The sequence below is a fragment of the Suncus etruscus genome, chromosome 8 (genome assembly GCF_024139225.1).
Source record: "Suncus etruscus isolate mSunEtr1 chromosome 8, mSunEtr1.pri.cur, whole genome shotgun sequence".
NCBI classification, from domain to species: domain Eukaryota; kingdom Metazoa; phylum Chordata; class Mammalia; order Eulipotyphla; family Soricidae; genus Suncus; species Suncus etruscus.
The window spans coordinates 16044648-16064665 of NC_064855.1; the positions used below are offsets into that span (position 1 = coordinate 16044648).

General features: G+C 52.7%; 2 protein-coding genes across 2 annotated transcripts in view; one reads left to right on the forward strand and one right to left on the reverse strand.

The window, feature by feature from the left end:
- Positions 1–20018, reverse strand: part of UBE4A (ubiquitination factor E4A) — a 626538-nt gene that overhangs the window by 604655 nt on the left and 1865 nt on the right. The gene's annotated exons all lie outside the window — the stretch shown is intronic.
- The window catches only part of DSCAML1 (DS cell adhesion molecule like 1), a 241203-nt gene that overhangs the window by 176872 nt on the left and 44313 nt on the right, over positions 1–20018 (forward strand). Inside the window, 3 exon segments of the mRNA XM_049778199.1 lie at positions 14735–14934; positions 15408–15504; positions 15809–15937. Coding sequence (XP_049634156.1) covers positions 14735–14934; positions 15408–15504; positions 15809–15937 — 426 coding nt within the window.

Genomic DNA, 20018 nt, shown 5'->3' on the forward strand with positions numbered 1-20018 from the left:
GCTCAGAGGCGTGTGTGTGTGTGTGTGTGTGTGTGTGTGTGTGTGTGTGTGTGTGTGTGTGTGTGTGAGTGTGTGTGTGTGTGTGTGCGCGCGCGCAGCCAGGCTCAAATCTACTCCGAGCTCTCTGGGTGAGGGCAGCCTGTACCCCACACAGTCCTCATCCTCAGAGTCCTTACTTAGGGGAGTCCACTGAGACTGTGGTTGAATCTTGGTGGCAGAATCTTTGGGTAGAAGAGGGGGTTCGAGTGAGTGGTGCCAGACAGACAGGAGGTGGTTCTGTGCATATATGAGGAACCCTGTTCCCATCCTGATGTGGGGAGCCCTGGCTGAGTCATACACACCCGATCCAGGCCTGTGTGTTTCCATCTGTTCACACCTCACCACCAGGCAGCAGCAGTGAACTCTGGTGGCCAAATTCCTGACTGTAGGAAGCTCAGTTGTGTTGTGACATTTGCATTCACTAGGCAGCCTGGTGTGTGATTCAAAAATTGCACACGCACATATTCAAGCACACACTTTCCTGCACTCACACCTAGATATGCTCACTATTGTCACACTTGGCTCATACTCACATATATATATATATATATATATACACATATATACATATTCACACATTCAGACTCACATAGACAAACATTCACTCACACATACTTTCACATACTTGGTCTCATACACACACCTATCCATAGACTCTTACACACACATTGTCTCCAGACCCACTCATTCACATCCACACATCGACACACCTGTATGCATATTCAGCAATCACGCACATGGTGCATTATTCTGACCCCACTCCTCCCCAGGAATGGGGTCCCTCAGCAGGCTTGGCCCTTGGAGCCAATCTTCCCCCCACCAATTCCAGCAGCTCAGTCCTTCCTCAGGAAGTCACAGACACACTCCTGTCTTCCATCTGCTCGTCTCACAAACACCTCAGGTTTATTTTCCACTCACAGCACCTCCTCACACCTCCATATCACCCACCACCCTGCATGTTTCTCAGCATGTCTTTCAAAAAACAAAACCCCCCACCCCTAACTAGCACAGCCCCTTCACTCTAACTCACACAGACCCTCTCTCCCTTACAGAGACCCTCACACAGAACCCCTTCCTTGTAAAGCCCCCTTTCCTCAAGACCCTCTTTCTCACACAGACCACTTTCCTCAGAGCCCCTTTCTTATACAGTCCCCCTTCATCAGAACTCCTTTACCACACAGCTTCCTTCCTCATATAGTACCCTTCTTTACACATATCCCTTCCTCACATAGTCCCCCCTTTCTAGCTCTGGCCACCATACCTGGGGTTTTCCAAGCTTTCCCTCAAAGCCCTCCCTGTGGAAAGCCCACAGAGTGTTTTCCTGAAGGAAGCTGCAGAGCCTGCTGAACCCAGCAGAGAGAACTGAGGAGAGGTGCTGTCTGCAGGAGGCCCAGTTCTGTTCCGGCTCTGCATGGTCCCTGGCCACTACCAGGAGCAACCTCGGAGCACAGAATTTCGAGTAGCCTCTGAGCACCATTGGATATATCTCTCCAAAATGACTCACAGTGCTCTATGGTGGTGTAGCAATGTTGAAGGGGTGGGAGGGCAGGAGGGTGCACTGACCTTCTGGAACATTCATCCTGCTAGTTGCTGCTCCCATCTCCCCACTCTGGCTTTCCCTGAAAGGATGCAGGAAAGTGGGGACAGGCCCTCAGGATAGAGCTTAGGGAGCAGCAGAGGAACTGCCAGAGCCAGGCCAGGCCTCTCTTCATCCACTTCAGACTCTGGCACTTGCCTTTTTTTTTTCTAGCTCTTAGGAAAGAGTTTGAGAGTATCTCCACGTTAGCCAGGGGCATGAATGCAGCAAAGGGGCATCCTTGTAAAAGGCGCCCTGGAGTCCGAGTGGACATTTGTCACTGTCACTGCAGGGAAGTGGAACCCATGGTGTCCAGTAATAACTCACTGCTGAATACAGGGCTGAACTCTCAAATCTCAGGGTACAGGCTGGGACAGATAAGTGGGATCCAATTCACCACTATCTGAGGGGAAGTAGAGGGAACCCAGCCTCTGGCTTCTCTGAACCCCATTTCCTCCCCAGCACCACAGTACTTTTTATTCACTGCTAGCACTTCAATGCCACGGGGCCCAGCTAGACCCCCATGTCAGACCTGTTCATGCCCTACAGGGCTGGAGTGGTGAGGCCCCGAGTTCAATCCCGCCTGTGCTGACTATGATCACTCCCAGCATGTCAGCTGCTTGGGATCTGTCTTGGTCCCACAGCAGTGTCTGAGGCATGACCACAATCACCAGAGAGGGACCCAGAGAGGATGGGGGCCTATGCTTTAAAAATTCTCTCTCTCTCCAAAAAAAAAAAAAAAAAATTCTCTCTCTTTTATTTTTGGGCCCCACCCAAAAACACTCAGGGAGGTACTCAGGGCTTACTTCTGGCTCTGCACTCAGGGCTCACTTTTGGCACTGTGAGATGCCGGGGGATGGAAACCGAATTAACTGCTTGCCAGGCAAGTGCCCTCCCTACCCGCTGTCCTATCTCTCTGGCCCTCTTTCTTTCTTTTTTTTTTTTTTTTTTGGGCCACACCCGGTAACGCTCAGGGGTTACTCCTGGCTATGCGCTCAGAAGTCGCTCCTGGCTTGGGGGACCATATGGGACACCGGGGGATCGAACCGCGGTCCGTCCAAGGCTAGCGCAGGCAAGGCAGGCACCTTACCTCTTGCGCCACCTCCCGGCCCCCACTCTTTTTTTTTTTTTTTTTTTTTTTTTGGTTTTTGGGCCACACCCATTTGACGCTCAGGGGTTACTCCTGGCTATGTGCTCAGAAATCGCCCCTGGCTTGGGGGGACCATATGGGACGCCGGGGGATCGAACCGTGGTCCATTCCTTGGTAGAGCTTACAAGGCAGACACCTTATCTCTAGCGCCACCTTCCCGGCCCCCCACTCTTTCTTTCTTAAAATGTAAATGAACTTGTGCACTTATGCCAATGAATTCAGTGTTCAGCCCAAAATACACATACGCCAATGCTGTTCACAGTCACTCTTTGTAGTGTAGGTGCTGCGCGCCTAGTGATGAGATCAAGTCGCTGTTCTTAGGAACATTCAAGTCTTGAAAGAGAGTGAGACATACCCCCAAACAGCTGTAACACCCCCCAAAAGCTGAGTAACTTAGGAAGTGAGAAACCAGGTGACAAAGAGACTCAGGTAGGGCGTGAACTTGAACTTCAAGGCCTTGAGAAGAAAGTTACATAAAGGTTCTTGTCTCTGAGGATGGCGGTGACAAGAAGTGATAGCAACCAAGGCTGTCCCCTCCAGGGTGCGGACAGAGGTATGTGGGGTGGGGTATGCCTGTGTTGTGGGGACATAGGATTCAGGGTGTTTGCTAGGAGTGAGGGAGAATGAAGTAGAGGGGTGAAATAAAAGGTACAGGGGCATTCTATAGTGTGCTGGCTATATCCAGCATGTGTCTGGTACTGAGCAGTGCAGGCCATGAAGTTCGAACCCCATGTGCAAAGCCTTTTGAATTATTTCCTGGCCATCCAATGTCACACCCCAATGCAGTTCCATGAGTCCAGAGACCAGTGGAGAATCAGAATTGCAGAGTTGTTCCTAGAGGATCACAATGTGGAAATATCCATGAGTCCCAAATGTCAGAGCAAGCACCCTGGGACAAGCACCAGGCTTTGCACCCTGGGACAATCTTGCTGGCAACTACACAGGCTTGACTGCCCGCCCCCCTCCTGTTTGATGAGTTAGGAGAGCCCTAATGTCAGTCCTGCCCAGCGCCCGATATTGCCATTGCCTCCCACACTTTGCCAAATGCTTTAGGCCTTGTCTGTGAGGTTGGCTCCTTCTCGAAGACCCCTGGTGATCCCTTCCCAGGTGAGACCAAAAGTGGCCTCTGTGGACTGAACATTTGGTGTCAAAAGCATGACCACGACTCAATAGTCTGGATGCTGTCCGTGGCTCCTGTGTCTTACCACCTGTGTGCCCCATCTCCAGGCCTCAGTTTCCTCAGCTGAGTGAGGACAGGCCTGGATGAGGGTCTGGTCTGGTTGAGCTCATAGTCTGCTGAGCTCCGTCCATCTATCTGTCTGCTTCCAGCAGTGTGTTCTATGTCCTGGCAGGGCACCACGTCGCTAGGCAGAACCAGGCCGCAAATCAGTGTAATTAGCAGAAGAAATGGCAATGCTGCCTTCTCCTCCCTTTTAGACACAAATCAGACAGATGATGCCTTCAAGGAGGAGGCACAGTGTCCCCCACTGACATGTGGGAAAAGAACGAGTCTCACCCATGGGAGTTGCTGGCTGGGCCTAGACATCTCCACTACCTGGCAGCAACCCCTTGCGCAGAGGTCACCCGATTGAACTGGCCCGTCCCTTACCCCCTGCCAACTTCCTACCACCTAATCGAGGCGCCTGTGCTTGAGCCCAGCAGAGCCCATGGCCAATTAAGCCCAGAAGGGCTCTTTGTTTGGTCTGAGTTTTCGTTTGTTTGTTTAGCAAAATGTCAGACTAATTAGAGTCAGCTCCCAGGCTCCCCAGGAAGGCAGCGAGGGGGCAGGGTGCCTCATCAGGGATGGTCTGGACCCTGGACAGCTGATGGTCCACATATGGGCCCTCAGAAAGGCCAGTATGTGTGTGAAGTCCCCAGGATGGGCCTTCAGGGAGCTAGATAGGAGACCCGGAGCCCTGGAAGTGCTCCATGGTGGTCTCTGCTCTCCCAGTGGGCCACCCAGACTCTAAAATCCCTCTCTAGACCATATCTCAACTCTCCAAAGGTCTCCCTAGACCAAGTTCCTGAGCCAACTTCTAGAATCTTTTAGTCAGACCTCTAACAGGCCCTGTCTGTATAGGGTGCTCTAATGAGATGGTCTGGCATGGTAGGGGTGCAGAGAGAGGGCCTGGAGTTGTCAGGATGTTCCTGGCAATACAGACAGGCCAGGTTGGCCCTTAAGCTTCTGAGGAGTCGGTCACTCTGGTTGCAGTGACTGGGAGCCCAGCCACAGACAGGGCAGTGCCAGCCAGGTTAAACCCAGGCCTTCTTCCTTTATCCTGTTTCTGTTTCCAAATCTCATAGACGAGGAAAAGACCCGATAGGGGCCTCAAAAGTTGGCATGAAGGGCTGCAGTGATTGGTGCCAGGGGTTGAACTCAGAGCCTCACTCAGAAGGGCCCGGCCATGTTTCCCCACTCACTTCTGCTTTTTATAAGTTGAGAAGCTGAAACTGTCTCCTCACTCACATCCTTGCACTGTCTATGAGAACTTGCCAGGCAGCTGTGCTTCTCCTATGCATATGGTGCTGGAACAATCTGCATGGCTTGGACTGGCTGGGCTGGGCTGGGCTGGACACTGGAACCATCTCTCACTGCTGTTGCAGAGGGTTAGAGGCAGTGGCAGAGGCCAGACTGAGCACTGTCCACCCCTTCAAATAGTTCAGCACACAAGTTGGAAGACCACCAATGTCAAGTGTTTGCAGCCAGACGCCCCCTGAGTGCTTCCAAAGAAGCAGAGAGATGGCACTGCTTCCTCCCGTCTCCCAGAGGATTTTGACAGGATGAGTCACTTTCCTGGAATATTATTTCTAAACTAGACCCAGAAATACTCCCCTACTTCCTAGCATGTGTGTCAGTGGGGGTGAGGGTGGTTAATGATACGATTCATGTTAGGCAGTAACCAGGGCACATGGCACCATGTAGCCTTTCATGAGTGCCCACAATTTGTACTATGGCTCGTTTTTTTCTAGCATTCTTGGGAGAATGAAAGGAGGGGAAATGGGGGACAGAGCAATAACACAGCAGGAAGGGCGTTTGCCTTCGTGCAGCCTACTACAGATCAATCCCTGGCATCTCGTATGCTCCCCAAGCCCACCAGGAGAAATTTCTGAGTGCAGATCCAGGAGTAACCTCTGAGTGCCATTAGGTGTGACTCAGAAACAAACAATAACAATAGGAGAAGCAAAGAGCCTGCCTCCACCTCCACTCCACCCCAGCCATTGCTTTCCTTGGCCCGAAGCTAAGAGCATAGACTCACCCCTAGAGTCACAAAGCTTGGTGTGTTGGAGGGTCTTAGCCAGAAAACCACAACATCACCAGCTCTATGGCACATGGCTACCCCTATTTCCAACATTCTCTTGGCCCCACTTTCTGCACACACACTCCGCTACCCACACATGGCCAGTGGCCAGCTGGACCCCCCTGTATCCCCAGCCCGCCGGGCACCTCCCACCCGCTCTCGGGGCCCAGACAGATTGCTTCCCTGCCATTCACATTAATCTCAGGCTTCAGGTGGAGCTTGGCTAATCAGGGGAGACAAGAAGCCGAAGTAGACACAATCAAATTAACAACGCACAGCCCCAACATTCAGAAGGCAAAAAGGAAAGCCTGCACCAGAAGGCCAGCCCTTCTCAGGGGGAGCCCCAAGCTGATGCCTGGGCTGAGCCACGCCCCCCCCAAGCCTCGCAGCCCACCGCTCCACGTGCCAGCACTGTCCCTTTGTGGCAGCTTATCTCCCACAGCCAAACATGGCTCTGTGCCTGTCGGGGTCTTGTTAACAAGGAGACACAAGCCCAGGGGTGTGTGGAGCGTGGGCAGGGCCGGGGAAGGAGGGGGCCCTCCCCTCTGATGGATGCATGTAATTCACCAGGAACAAAAGGGGGGAGCACCCCTTCTCCCCACACAGGGAGTTTCTCCTCGGTGGAAGATGCTGGGGGAAAATGGACGGGATGCCAAGGGGAGGACAGAGAAGATGCCAGGGGGGATGAAATGGACATCATGGGAAGGATGAAGAGGACACCAGGGGAAAGACGGGGAGGACGGAGAGAACACGAGGGTGAAGACAGGGAGGAGCAGAGGGGGAGGACAGAGGAGACATCAGGGGGAGGAGGAAGGAAATCCCAGGGGGAGGATGAGGAGGACACTGCAGGGGGGAGGATGGAGAGGACACCTAGGGGAGGACAGAGAGGGCACACCAGGGAAGCTGCTCCAAAGCCAAATCTGCACACATAGTGCTAAGCAGGCACCTGCTGAGCTTTGTGCAGTAGGGAGGGCTTCCTAGAAGAGTCCCCTTCCCAGGGACCCTGAGGGGAAGAGCCCCCATCCCTACTCCCACCCTGCACTTGCTGCCCTTCTAGTCAGGAAGATCTAGGGCACCGAGGAGGCAGGGAGACAGAGCCTTCATCTCCACCATTTCCCCCCCCCAACCTAGAGACCCATGACATGGATTGTTTCAGGGACAGAGTGATAGCACAACAGGGAGAGAGCTTACCTTACACATAGCTGACCCAGGTTCAATCCCCAGCATCCCATTATGGTCCCCACTCTGGCTCTACAGAAGTGATCCCTGAGTGCACAGCCAAGAGGAAGCCCTGAGCACTGCCAGCTGTGGCCCAAAAGCAAACAGAAGAGACATCAAAGAGACTGAAGAGATGCCCAAGGGGTTGAATGGCCCCTGCGTGGATCCTGGTGCCAGAGAAAGGAGAGAGAGTCCTGCAGTGGAAGTGTAGAGTCAGGAGTTAAGGTTCAGGATAGCATAAGGTCCATGGCCATCATAGATTCTACCCCTGGCACCACATGGTTCCCTGAGCCTTGTCAGTGCAGCCTTTGAGATGCCAAGTACCACTGGGCTGATCTAGCTTATTCCTGACACCACATCCTCAGGTCCCTGCATTGACCTGCCAACCCCGTTGGCTGCAAACCACTGATGGTCCCAAGCAGTGCTTGGGAGTTACCCCACACAAAAAGAAGGAAAGACAAGACTTTGGCACCCAGAGTTGAGAGGCCAGCACAGGGGCGGACAGTAATGAGTGAATGCACACTGTCAGAGGACAGGCTACCAGGCATCCCCAGGGTGCAGCTTCCTCCTCACACCTCAGTGGGCCTTTTACAGCCTTGTAAATCTTCTGTTCCTGCACACTTACCACACATATACACACGCACACATACATGGACACTCACGCACATGCAGGCTCCTCTCCTGTGGACATTCAGAACTGCAGCTTCCATGGCCATTTGGGGACTGGCAGTGGGAAACAGCAGCCAGGGCTCTGGTCCCCAGGCACAGAGTAGAGTGAGGGGCACAGCCAGCTAGACTGCCCCACCACCCACCCCATCTCCAGCCTGCCCAGTCTCCTGGATCTGCCAACCCAGTTTGTCCCAGCCTATGATCCATCCACACCCCACTTTTCCACCAGCCTGGGCAAGGAAGAAAATGCAACAGTCAGAGGAAATAGTGTGGAAAGCCTTGTGTTGCTGTGGGGACTTGGGGCTGATCATCTACCTTCCTGGGACCCTTGTGCTGTGTGACCTAAGATAAAGGCTGAGCCTCTCTGAGCCATGGTGAGGTGGGGGAGCAGTCCCCAGGGCTGAGTCGTTGGCTAATGCCCATGCAACCTTTGCTCTTTGGAGAAGCTGGTCTAAGAGCCTGGAGTCCCGGAGGGATGGGCCCCTGCAGAGGTCAGAGCCCCAGAGCAAAGTCTGGGTTCCCCCAAGGCCCCTCTTCAAGCCTGGGGTGATGCTCAGAGAGCCTGTGGGTAAAGCAGGTGAGGAGGGAGCTGACAGGACTCTGGGTGTTTTAAAAATCTATCAACCTCTCGTTTCAAATTAAAATGTAAATAGCAGCTGGTCGGGGCGGGCCCTCGGGGCCCAGCTGGCCTTCAAGTCAGTGCACAGACGGTCCAAGATGCCTCCGTGGGGCTGTGACAACTGTCTTTCTCCAAAATTGATTTCCTCAATCTCCCCGTGCTGCCCCTGAGGGAGAAAGGGGTTTGAGGTGGGGATCCCACTCCTGCCCTCTGGGTACCTTTTCTTCTGGGGGCCCAGAGGCCTAGCAAGATCTTTCCCTGCCCTGGACTGCTAATGAACGTGGGCCCAACAGAGCACTGAGGGGGCAGGAGACTGTCTCGTCACAGTACTGTGTTCTTCTGAATGTCTTGGGGACAAGTGTGACAAGTGCCGTGTTGGGGAGGTTCAGACCTGCAGCAGAATCTTTTAGAAGACCCTGTGGTGTCAGGGAAGTCCTTTGGCCTTTATCATATTCACCCCCACTCAGTGTCAGACTAGGAGTAGTTTCATTTCTGGTTTGGGGCCACACCTGGTGGTAGTCAGGAGCCGTTCTTGGCAGTGCTGGGGGATTGAACCCAGGCCTTCTGTGTGTGAAGTTTGTGTTGTGAGTATATTGAGTTTTCTTTCTGACCCAGAAGGGTAGGACACCTTGGGCTCATTTGGCGGGTAGTTTGGAATAAGTTCTGGCCATTGCTTGTTCAGATACACACTACTGGGCTGAAGCTAAGCCAGAGCCAGTCCTGGCACCACAGGACCTTCAAGCATCACCATTGGAGTCTGGAGGCCCCCAAACACTGCTGCATGAGGCCTCTGCTAGGGAGCCCTAGTGTTCCCAGCATGACAAGGTCAAGCAGTTCCCTCTCTTCAGACCATCGTATCAAGCAGTCCAACCCACAGAACAAGAACTGGGATCAGAGCAATAGCACAGTGGGGAGGGCACTTGCCTTGCATGCAAAAGACTCAGATTCCATTTTCAGCAGCCCCTATGGTCCCCTAAGCACCACCAAGAGTGATCTTGAACACAGAACCAGGAGTAAAGCCTCAACACCACTGGATCTGGCTCCCCAAAAAATAAAAATACAAGCAAAAGAAGTATCTAAGGACCTCATATTACCACTTGGAAAGCTTACACACACACACACACACACACACACACACACACACACCACACCACACCACACCACACCACACCAAAAGAAAAAGAACCAGCTGGTGGCAAATTTCCACAGTGGCCTCATCTAGTTATGGGGTCTCCTATGAAAGACAAGAATTGCCAGCAGAGCACTTGCCTCGTATGTGGCCCATCCAGGTTTCATCTCCCACACCTCATATGGGCCTCTGCGCCTGCCAGGAGTTAACCCTGAACATAGACAGGTGTGCCCCCCCACTAAAAAAAAAAAAAATGAAGCAGCAGTCGGAATTGAACAATTACCAAGAAGGGACTGGGCACCTGCTTTGCTGCAGAAGGCCCAGTTCAATTTCTGGCACCCACTGCCTGGATCCAGCAATGCAGGGAATGATCCACAGCACTGAACAATGAGCAGCCCCCAAAAAACAAGCATTCACTTGGTGTGGCGCAAAAATAAAGGAAGCCAGGTGGGCTCACTCCAAAGATGTCCTGGGCTCTCAGGGAGCACCCCACCTCCAGGATTGTGGCAGGAGGAGGGTAGGCAGGCGGCTCATCCACTCGAGCTGCCTTGAGTCCCCACATCCTGCCTCTCCCCATCCCCAGGTCCCTGGAGAATCTACCCCATGCCCCCGCTTTGTAAAAAGAAATTAGGTTTCCCAGGCTGTTAATTGAATTACACGGCAGGAACGCGGAGCACAGCTCATCAAAGCCTCCTGTGTCCTATCGGAGCACTGAGCTGCCTTTGCAGCTTCCATTAGCGTCTGTCATTCCATCCCCAGGCAATCCCCTATGGCTCATCCCCTCCCCTTTCAGGATCCCTCCTGAGCACCCCTAGAGCTGTTGCAGCCCTCTCCCTGGGCCCTGTCCTGGGAGTAGCCCAGATCCTCTCCCCAAAGTAGATACCCTGTGCGGGGGGAACAATGACAGATGGCAAGAGGGGACGGTCACGGCTGCAGCAGGCAGGGAATGGGTGGCCTAGGCACCACCCCTTCCTTTTTTGAAGATGGAGTTCACCCCACTGATTTTCACGGAGCTGCTCATGATTGGAGGGACCCCTGAGCCTCGAGCCCAGAGATGAACCTCCATCATTGCCTCCACTGCACCATGGGCATCACAGGCTCTGAGCTTAGTAAGAAAAACCTCGGCCTGGCAGTGCCTATTCCCAGGACTTCCTGGAAAGAACTGAACACAGCCAGGTGCAGCCAAGGCCACAGTCCCAGGGAGAGGTAGCCAGCAGCATATACATGTATGTATGCATGTATATCTTTGGGTGTGTGTATATATGCGTTCAAGTCTGTAACGCATGTGTATATGAGTGTGATAGTATATAGTATATGTGACTTTATATATGTGTGCATAAGAATATGTGGGTATGAGAATATGTGTCTTTGTGTGTGTGAATATACTTCAGTATATGTGAGTGGATGAATCTGTGACTATGAGTATGTGAATAAATGTGTATTTGTGCAGGAGGTGCACAGAGGTCAGACAGGATTAGGGGTTGACACTCACTGGAACAGACCCATGGTGACCCATGAGGATGTCACAACAGTAGTTATGAATGTCATTGTGCTTGTAATGTTGGAGCATAAATTTGCCATTGTGTGTGTGAAAGAGAGAGAGAGAGAGAGAGAGAGAGAGAGAGAGAGATGGAAATTCACCATCCAGAGGTGGTAGAGGGGGCATAGTACCAGATTCAATAGAGGGATAAATACAAAGCAGACAGCATCTTGCCAATGCTGTTTCTCCGGCCCCCTGTGGACCAGAAAATACTCTGGTCACAATCCTGGGCCCCCTCCAATGGTCCAAATTTTCCCTTTTATATCTGGCATGACCAGGGGGTGTGTCCAGGTTCAACTTTCATTACGATGGGGCTATCCAAGGGGCGTGTCTGAGTCCAACTTCCATTATGTCAACAGAAAGGTGCGTCCTTGGCTCCTTTTCCAGAAAGGGCCTAGGATTTGTGGTAGAATCAGCCCCATAACAGGAAGCCTGTTCCCAGCCCTCTGCCTAAGCCCCAGCCACTCCTGGGAACTCAGAGAGCAGGGCTGCGACCCACCCCTGCCTATCATAGGGACCTTTCTAGGCCCATGCAACCCTTCCCTAACAGGACACTCCTGAAACATCCTTGGGTAGATAGCAGGTCAGCCTTTCCTTGTTGGAAGGTGCTCCCTGCTCTGTCCCTTCTGCCTCCATCCATTCCCTTCTTTCCCAGGCCCTGTCCCTCTCATCTCTCCTCTCCCCTCCTTTCCTACACACCTACCTACAGTGTCCCATGTCTCACCCAGGACACAGGAAGACCTTGTTTCACGTGTCAACTGGTACATGTGAGACTTCCCAGAGCTGGGATAGAGATTCCCTAGTGTTGCCATCAGCTTTGCTGCTTTATGTGCTAAGGCGCTTCCACCCCTCCACCATCACTGTCCCCTTTTTCGGTTTTGCATTCCACCTGGAACTGTTTAGGGCTTCCTCCTGGCTCTATACTCATGAATCACTTCTGGTGGGCTCAGGGATCCTAGGAATCAAACCCAGGTTGGCCACATGCAAAGCAAGCATCCTTCCCACTGTACTATGTCTCCAGTTCACTGTCCACTTCTTAAGGACCCAACTGTCTACCAGGAGTGTGACTATGGGCCTATCCTGGCATGGGCCCCTCAGCATCTTCCAGGCATAAGGATTCTGAGGCAAACCCAGACTGGAGCAGGGCCAGGTAAACCAAATTAAGCTGCAGATAGCATCCAAACTTTTTGTCACCTCGTGTCTGAGCCTACTGGAACCGGCCAGGTTCTTGAGAATGTCTAGTGTGTGTGCCCAAGGATATTCAAATCCCTCACCCCATGGCACATGCTTGCTAGGGTTTTGGAGCCCACAAATCCTTGTGGCTGCCAGCTCAAACATGATTGGGTGGGCACAGTCATTCTGAGGTTCCGTATCTGTGGCATGATCCATCTTGTGATTTATGTAACTCTGTCTGTCTGTCTGTCTGTGTCTGCCATGAACAATAGAAAAAGATGAGCCTGGGCCATTTTGTTGTTGTTTTTTGCGTTTTTTTTGGGGGGGGCACACCCGGCGGTGCTCAGGGGTTACTCCTGGCTGTCTGCTCAGAAATAGCTCCTGGCAGGCACGGGGGACCATATGGGACACCGGGATTCGAACCAACCACCTTAGGTCCTGGATCTGCTGCTTGCAAGGAAAACACCGCTATGCTATCTCTCCGGGTCCTTTTTTTTTATTATTAATTTATTTATTTTTGGGTGGGGAGCTATACATGGCAATGCTCAGGAGTAAGAGCCCTGCACTCAGGAATCACTCCTGGTGGGCATGGGGGACTATATGACATGCCAAGGATCGAACCCAGATCAGCCACATGCAAGACAAATGTCCTCCTTGTGTACTATCACTTTAGCCTATAGCTCATTGGAGGTTGATGAGGAAGACAGTGCAGGTTAAGCACTGCTCACTAGGTTCCAGGATGAGGGGCCAGGGGCTGTTGAACCCCCAGGCTCTGCTGAGCAAACTGCTCCGGGCACCAGGCTGTAGCATCCAGACATCTACCATGCTCACCCAGGGTTGTCCAGAGAGGAGACCACATCTATGCCCCCTTCCTGGAAGGCTGAAGCCCTCCAACCAGAAGAGACCTTCCCTTCCCTCTCTTCCACTGCCCCATGCATCTGCCCCTCTCTCTGCAGCACCTACATCCACAAGTTCCCCTCTGCTGCCACAAGGCCTCAGCCACTGACCTTGTCTCTCCTCCAGAATCCCTACACTCACACTCCCATCTCTGAACATTCAGTGGGGGTGCCTGCTTGTCTCCCCTCCACCCCAGCCCCCTACTCCTTCCTCAGGAACCAGTGGCGGCATTAGAGCCGCAAGCACCGACTTGTTGGTGTGAAATGTTACTCTATATTCCGCCCAGGTTCCTCCAAGTGAATTATGCAAATCCTTGATGGAAAACCAGTCCTCGGCACATCCTTGAGAGTGTAAAACCTTAGTCAATAATTCATACGCGGGTGTCTCTGACTGCGGGCTGTTTCTTCATTAGAACTTGCACCTCGTTATTTGTCTTGCGTGTTTTATTGTATGTGCTGGCGTAATGCCGTGCATTATAAAATTCATCTGCTTCCTTATTTGATGAGCTGGGGCTGGGGTGGGGAGGGGAGGGGTGGGCATGTGGAGAGCCTGGGATGGGGGGCTGCAGGCCAGGGTTGCCTCTGGGACTGAGCACCAAGCGACAGGCCTGCTAAAGGGGTGGCCGCCGGGACATTGCTGCAGGGAGCCCAATCAGTGCCCCCACACCTGGCCCAAGGCCTTCCACCAGCTGTTCATGCTGCTCCTGCTCGCCTCTCTCTCCCCCCCAGAAATCTGAGACCCTGTTTCCCGTCCCCAAGGTTCCCTCTAACTTGGCACAGCACCTCAGAGTAGCAGAGTAGCAGAGTCCAACTCAAGATTTCACTGGAAGTAGTTCCTCCGTTTCTCAGCCCCACCCTGGTGACTCCAGACCTTGATGAAGCCCCATGTTCTTTTTGTTCTCTTCCCTGACAGGGAGCGAGAGTGACAGGGGCTGAGAAGGGAAGAGAAGGGAAAGCAAGGGCAGCAGGCCACACTGCCCCATGCCCTCATTCCTGGGTCACCTTATGAGTCTTGAAAGCCCAGAAAAAGCCTCTAGGGGGACCAGAGAGAAAGCATGAAGGTGGCACATTTGCCTTGCATGCAGAAGGACGGTGGTTCGAATCCCGGCATCCCATATGGTCCTCCGTGCCTACCAGGAGCGATTTCTGAGCATAGAGTTAGGAGTAATCCCTGAGTGCTGCAGGATGTGCCCCAAAAACCAAAATGAAAAGAAAAGGCCTCTTGGTCCCACCAGAGGGGCTGGGACTCAGATCCTTGGTAAGTAGAAGCTGTCAATCAGGTTATCATGGGTGACAAGGGACTCAGGTACCCTTCAGCCCTTCAGACACTCATCCCAGGGGGTCTTGCTCTGAGGAGAAGCATTGAGTCAGGGCTGCCTCCCCCACACTGGCCTCCGACTTACCCAGCCCCCACACTCTTCCCCAGTTCCAGCCATGATCACGTCCCACCCCAACACCACCATCGCCATCAAGGGCCAGGCCAAGGAGCTGAACTGCACGGCACGGGGCGAACGACCCATCATCATCCGTTGGGAGAAGGGGGACACTGTCATCGACCCCGAGCGCACCATGCGCTATGCCATCGCCACCAAGGACACGGGTGACGAGGTGGTGTCCACACTAAAGGTGAGCCCCATCTCTGGTAAGGGGGTGCCACAAGGCAGGGAATGGGGAGTCTCTGGGCAGACTGTGGGGAGACCCTCCATAGACCTCCCGGGCCTGCCCCTTTCTTCATCCTGCTGTGTCTGCCTTTGCACCTCACAGAGATCCTTTCTCATACCCGGCTCATTATGGGGGTGAAGAAACCTTCCCCGGGCTCAGTCCCTTCTGAACCCTCAGCTTTCAGCCCCCTCAGCTCCCTTCAAAACCCTTCAGCCTCCTCAGAACCCTTCAACTCCTACCAAACCCCTAAGACTCCTTAGAACTCCTAAGCCCCTACTGAACTCTTCCATCTTCCACTCAGCAGAACCTTTGACAAGTCCAGGAATGGGGTTCCACTGAGCAGAACAACCTGGACAGCCCCCACCTTTTACCAGTACCTGGTAAAAGACACTTCCTCTTCCCTCTCTCCACACTCTCTCCTCCCTCTGCCTCCTTAGCTCCAACCGGCCGACCGAGGCGACTCTGTGTTCTTCAGCTGCCATGCCATCAACTCCTACGGGGAGGACCGGGGTTTGATCCAACTCACTGTGCAAGGTATGGCTACCCAGAAGACCCCTGTCTCCCCTGCACAGAAGCTTATTCTGGGCCATGGCTTGTTGTTAGCTCCTGACCAGAGACTTTTAGGACAAGAAGACAAGGTCGAACATGGGAAAGATAGGGCACATCCTCTCCCAACTAAGAGGGAATAAGGCAGGCCCCTGCCACCTCCCATCTTGTCCCACTGGGGCAAGACAGTGTCCACAGGGACCCCCATCCCAAACTTCCCTCCCTGGGGTGAGGGCATGAAGAACAGGCTCCCTTATTGTCCTCACCTGGCCTCTCTCCTGCTGTACTCCAGAGCCCCCAGACCCCCCAGAGCTGGAGATCAGGGAGGTGAAGGCCCGGAGCATGAACCTGCGCTGGACCCAGCGTTTTGATGGGAATAGCATCATCACTGGCTTCGACATCGAATACAAGAACAAGTCAGGTATGCGAGCGGAGCGTGGCCTGCAGCTGCCCAGCCAGCCAGCCTCGCTCTAGCTGTGCCTGGGCACAAGCCTCTGTGGCTTCTAGAATGTGTTTATGGGTCAGACTACAAGACACCCAGGTGGCTAGTGAAGGGCGCCCGGCTGGTGGGAAGAGGTGCCAGCCCCTCATTTCCTTGAGTCACAAGAAACTGGGTCCCATTTCAGGTCGATGCAGGTGCTGCAATTTGTGTTCATTAAGTCACATCCACATGTGAGCCACCGATGGTTCACACTGCCATCAGCATTTGAAGGTGACAGAGTGGCTTAGGCCTGAGCAGTAGGGCCTGCTGTCTATGGTGTTGAAAATAGTACCAGGTGGACCGGAACATGGGATTCTCTTGGTTTGTGGTGTTGAGATCATAGGCTGAGATGGGATCCACATCATGGAGGGGCATCTCCAGAAAAGCTTCTATTGCTATTTCCTCCTCATAGTACCTACCCTGGGGCCCTGGACTCCAAGAGAGTGGAAGTTCCTGTAGAATGACCAGATGGGGCCTCAGGACTGAAGAAAGTACTGGGGGCTTCCGATTTGTAGGGTAACTAGGAAGCAGCACAGCTGGCACCCTGAAACTGTGGGACCCTAGATCCTTTGTGAGTTTTTTGTTTGATTTAGGGCCCACATTCAGGGATGGGTGATGAGTTCCTGGGAGATGACCACTGTGCTGCTCAAAGGAACAAATGTTACCAGGGTGGGGACCCAGCCTTCTGCCTACACTCAACCCTTTGCATTGTTTCCTCACCCCCATTTTAGTGCCTTTTGAAGTCAAGTCCATTGGCCTATGTAAGCTTTACAGTATCATCATTATAGACCACACAGAAACTTCTGGAAAATTCAGCCCTCCCCACCTCCCTCATCCCTCCCAATTGCAGAGGGCAGCTCACAGCTAGTAGCACAGAACCCAGGCCATGTGCTCAGAACTTCTCTTCTTCCTTTGGCTGTCACCTGGTTAGTGACCAGCATCTTCTTCCCATATTGAGTATGTCCCATCTTGCTGGTTTCCAGCCAACCTAGCTCCCATCTAGAAAAAAGGGCTTCAACATAAAGGAGGCTTGTTGGGTTGGGTTTGGGACCTTTTATTTATTTATGTATTTATTTATTTATTTATTGGCGGTGCCTGGAATCAAACCTAGGATCTCACTGGGCAAGGCAAGCACAGTCCAGCAGTGTAACACGAGCAGAGCGACATCTCTGGCCTCAGCTCACAGTGCCACCCATGCTGGCCAAGGCCCCATCTCTTATCCTTGGTTCAGGTTTCTGCAAGTCCAGTCTTCCCTGCAGAAACTTCTAGTCTAGTTGGGGAAAAAAGTTGGGTCCAGAGTTTGCCGTGAGTGCAGGAAGAGAGCTGAGACAGAAGCGGGGAGACATCTCTGGTCATTCAGTGGGAGAGGGTGGCACAGCTGTGAGGAGCTGGGCCTTGAACAATGATGGACCATGACTCAGAAAGTGGGAGAAAGACCGTGTCCTTGTCCCCATCCACGGTGTAAGACTGAAGGATCATGAGGTCCCCGTTGGATCTCTACAGAACTTTGATTTAGGGGATTCATTGAGAGCTGCTGACAGTATCTCTGCACCCAGTAAAGATTCAGGGAACATGGCGCCAAGAAAGAGCCCATCTGGCAGAAAGGGGGGAGGGGTATTTGGAAGGAACCAGGCTTGCTTCAGCTCTGCTGTAGGGAGAGGGAAGGGAACTGGGACAAGGGACGGGTGCCTAACTCCAAAGCCTCCCTCTGCTCATGACACTGCTTCATAGGTGTTGCGCGCACACACACACACACACACACACACACACACACACACACACACACACTGTCTTACATAAGGACAACTTTCCTGGAGGTCACCTCTCAGCGGGCTGAAGTGAGAACTTCGAAAACATTGCCCTTCTGGATAGCAGTGTGAAGGGAGAGGCTGCAGGAAAGAGGCGCTTTCCAGAGCAAGGCTACATCATCCCACATCCTTACTCCGGCCCTTCCTGCTCCCCATAGCGTAAGGAATGGCCAGAGTCTAGCCCAGAGACAGCAGGGACAGCAGGGGCCAGGATGGCTGGGCCATGTGCAGGGAGCAGTGTTCAGCTCTTCACTCATCCTCACACAGCACTCTGCACCCAGAAAGTCAGTCCCAGGGTCAGGAGTACTGGGGAGCCAGCTGCTCTTTCTGAGAGCTCATGGTGGGCGGTGCCAGATCTCCCTACCTGGACAGCCATCTGTGCTGGCCTTGGAGGACAAAGTTTCATGCATACTGCAGCCAGTGAGCGGGGTCAGGCTAGGATATGAGTACAATCCTGCTTCTTTAATGGGAAGCTGGTTCAAGGGCGCAGAGCTGCCTCCTGTATTGGAGGATCACACAGTCATAGAGTTGCCAGGCCTGGTGACTGTCAGGATCTCTCCCTGCTCTCCATCAGATCCCTCATGCAGTGGTGCTGACTGTCCTGGGGGACCTGCCAGTAGAAATACATATCTGTCCGCCTGTCTGATGTCAGTGTATACCTGGTACCAATAACGCTTCTTTTCTATTTTTATTTTATATTTATTTATTTATTTTGGCTTTTGGGTCACACCTGGTGGCACTCAGAGGTTACTCCTGGATCTGCACTCAGAAATCGCTTCTGGCAGGCACAGGGTACCATATGGGTTACCGGGATTCAAACTACTGTCTGTCCTGGATCAGCTGCATGCAAGGCAAATACCCTACTGCTGTGCTATCTCTCTGGCCCCTGTTTCTTTTTTCTTTTTGCAATATCCTGCACAGCTGTGTGGCATGAAGAGAAAAAGAAATCGGAGATAGAGGGTCACCCTTGGAGCTATCCATGTGGCTCAAGTGAGGACCACACACTTACACATGTGCATGTAGACAGCATGGTCACATACGCACACACATGCACACAAACACACACACACACAATAGGCATGCAATGTAAGTGCACACCCAGTCTTCTCCTTATGTAACTATGACCCAGCACTGTCCGGCCACATGAATACATCACACACTAGATTGTATGAGGCTAGAACAGGGTTCCAAATGGCACAGTGGGTGTCTAGAAGGAAGGATGGTCGGGAAGACAAAGTGTGTGTATGCCAGAGTACCTTCCTGCATGCGGCAGTGAAACCATCTCAAAGCAGAAGATGGGGGCTCAGGGCCAGGGCTAGCATACAGTGGGGAAGGCATTTGCCTTTGACACAGCAAACCCAGGTTTAACCACTGGCATCCCATATGGTCTCCTGAATCTGAGCACAGAGCAACTTGTAACTCCTGAATATCACCAAGTGTGGCCAAAAAATGAAAAAGATTGGTCTTTAGAAGATTTCAAACTTATCGGACCCACTAACCCCCATTTCCTTTTTTTTTTTTTGGTTTTTGGGTCACACCCGGCAACACTCAGGGGTCACTCCTGGCTCTATGCTCAGAAATCGCTCCTGGCAGACTCAGGGAACCATATGGGATGCCGGGATTTGAACCAACCACCTTTGGTCCTGGATTGGCTGCTTGCAAGGCAAACACCATCCTTCTGATTGCAAGGCAAATGCCCTACCTCCATGCTATCTCTCCGGCCCCCACTACCCACCCCCTTTCTAGGAAAGAAATCACTAAGCTCCCAGCCATGATGCTGCCATCTCTAGGTGAACAAACAAGCACCCCCAAAGACACAAGTCTGCTGCCTGGCACACACACCCATTACAGTAGCAATTCCCCATGGGGGAGGCATTGCCCGCTTTGGAGTAGACAGCTAGGTTGACTGAGTGTTGGAGCTTGTGATCTTTAGCAAACCTTTGCCCCCCCCCCTTTTTTTTTTAATTTTTATTGTGACCAAAGTGCATTACAAATCTTTCACTGCATCATTTATGGTACATAGTGACAATAAATGAGGGGCATTCCCACCACCAGTGCTGTCTTCCCTCCGCCCCTGTTCCCAGTATGCATCCCATATCTCCCTCCTCTACCCCCCCCCAAGTATGCTAGTGCAACTGGTCTCCACTTTACAGCTTGTTGTAGATTGCTTTGCTCCCCTTTTATCCAGCAAGTAGAAAGCCTCGTCACACATC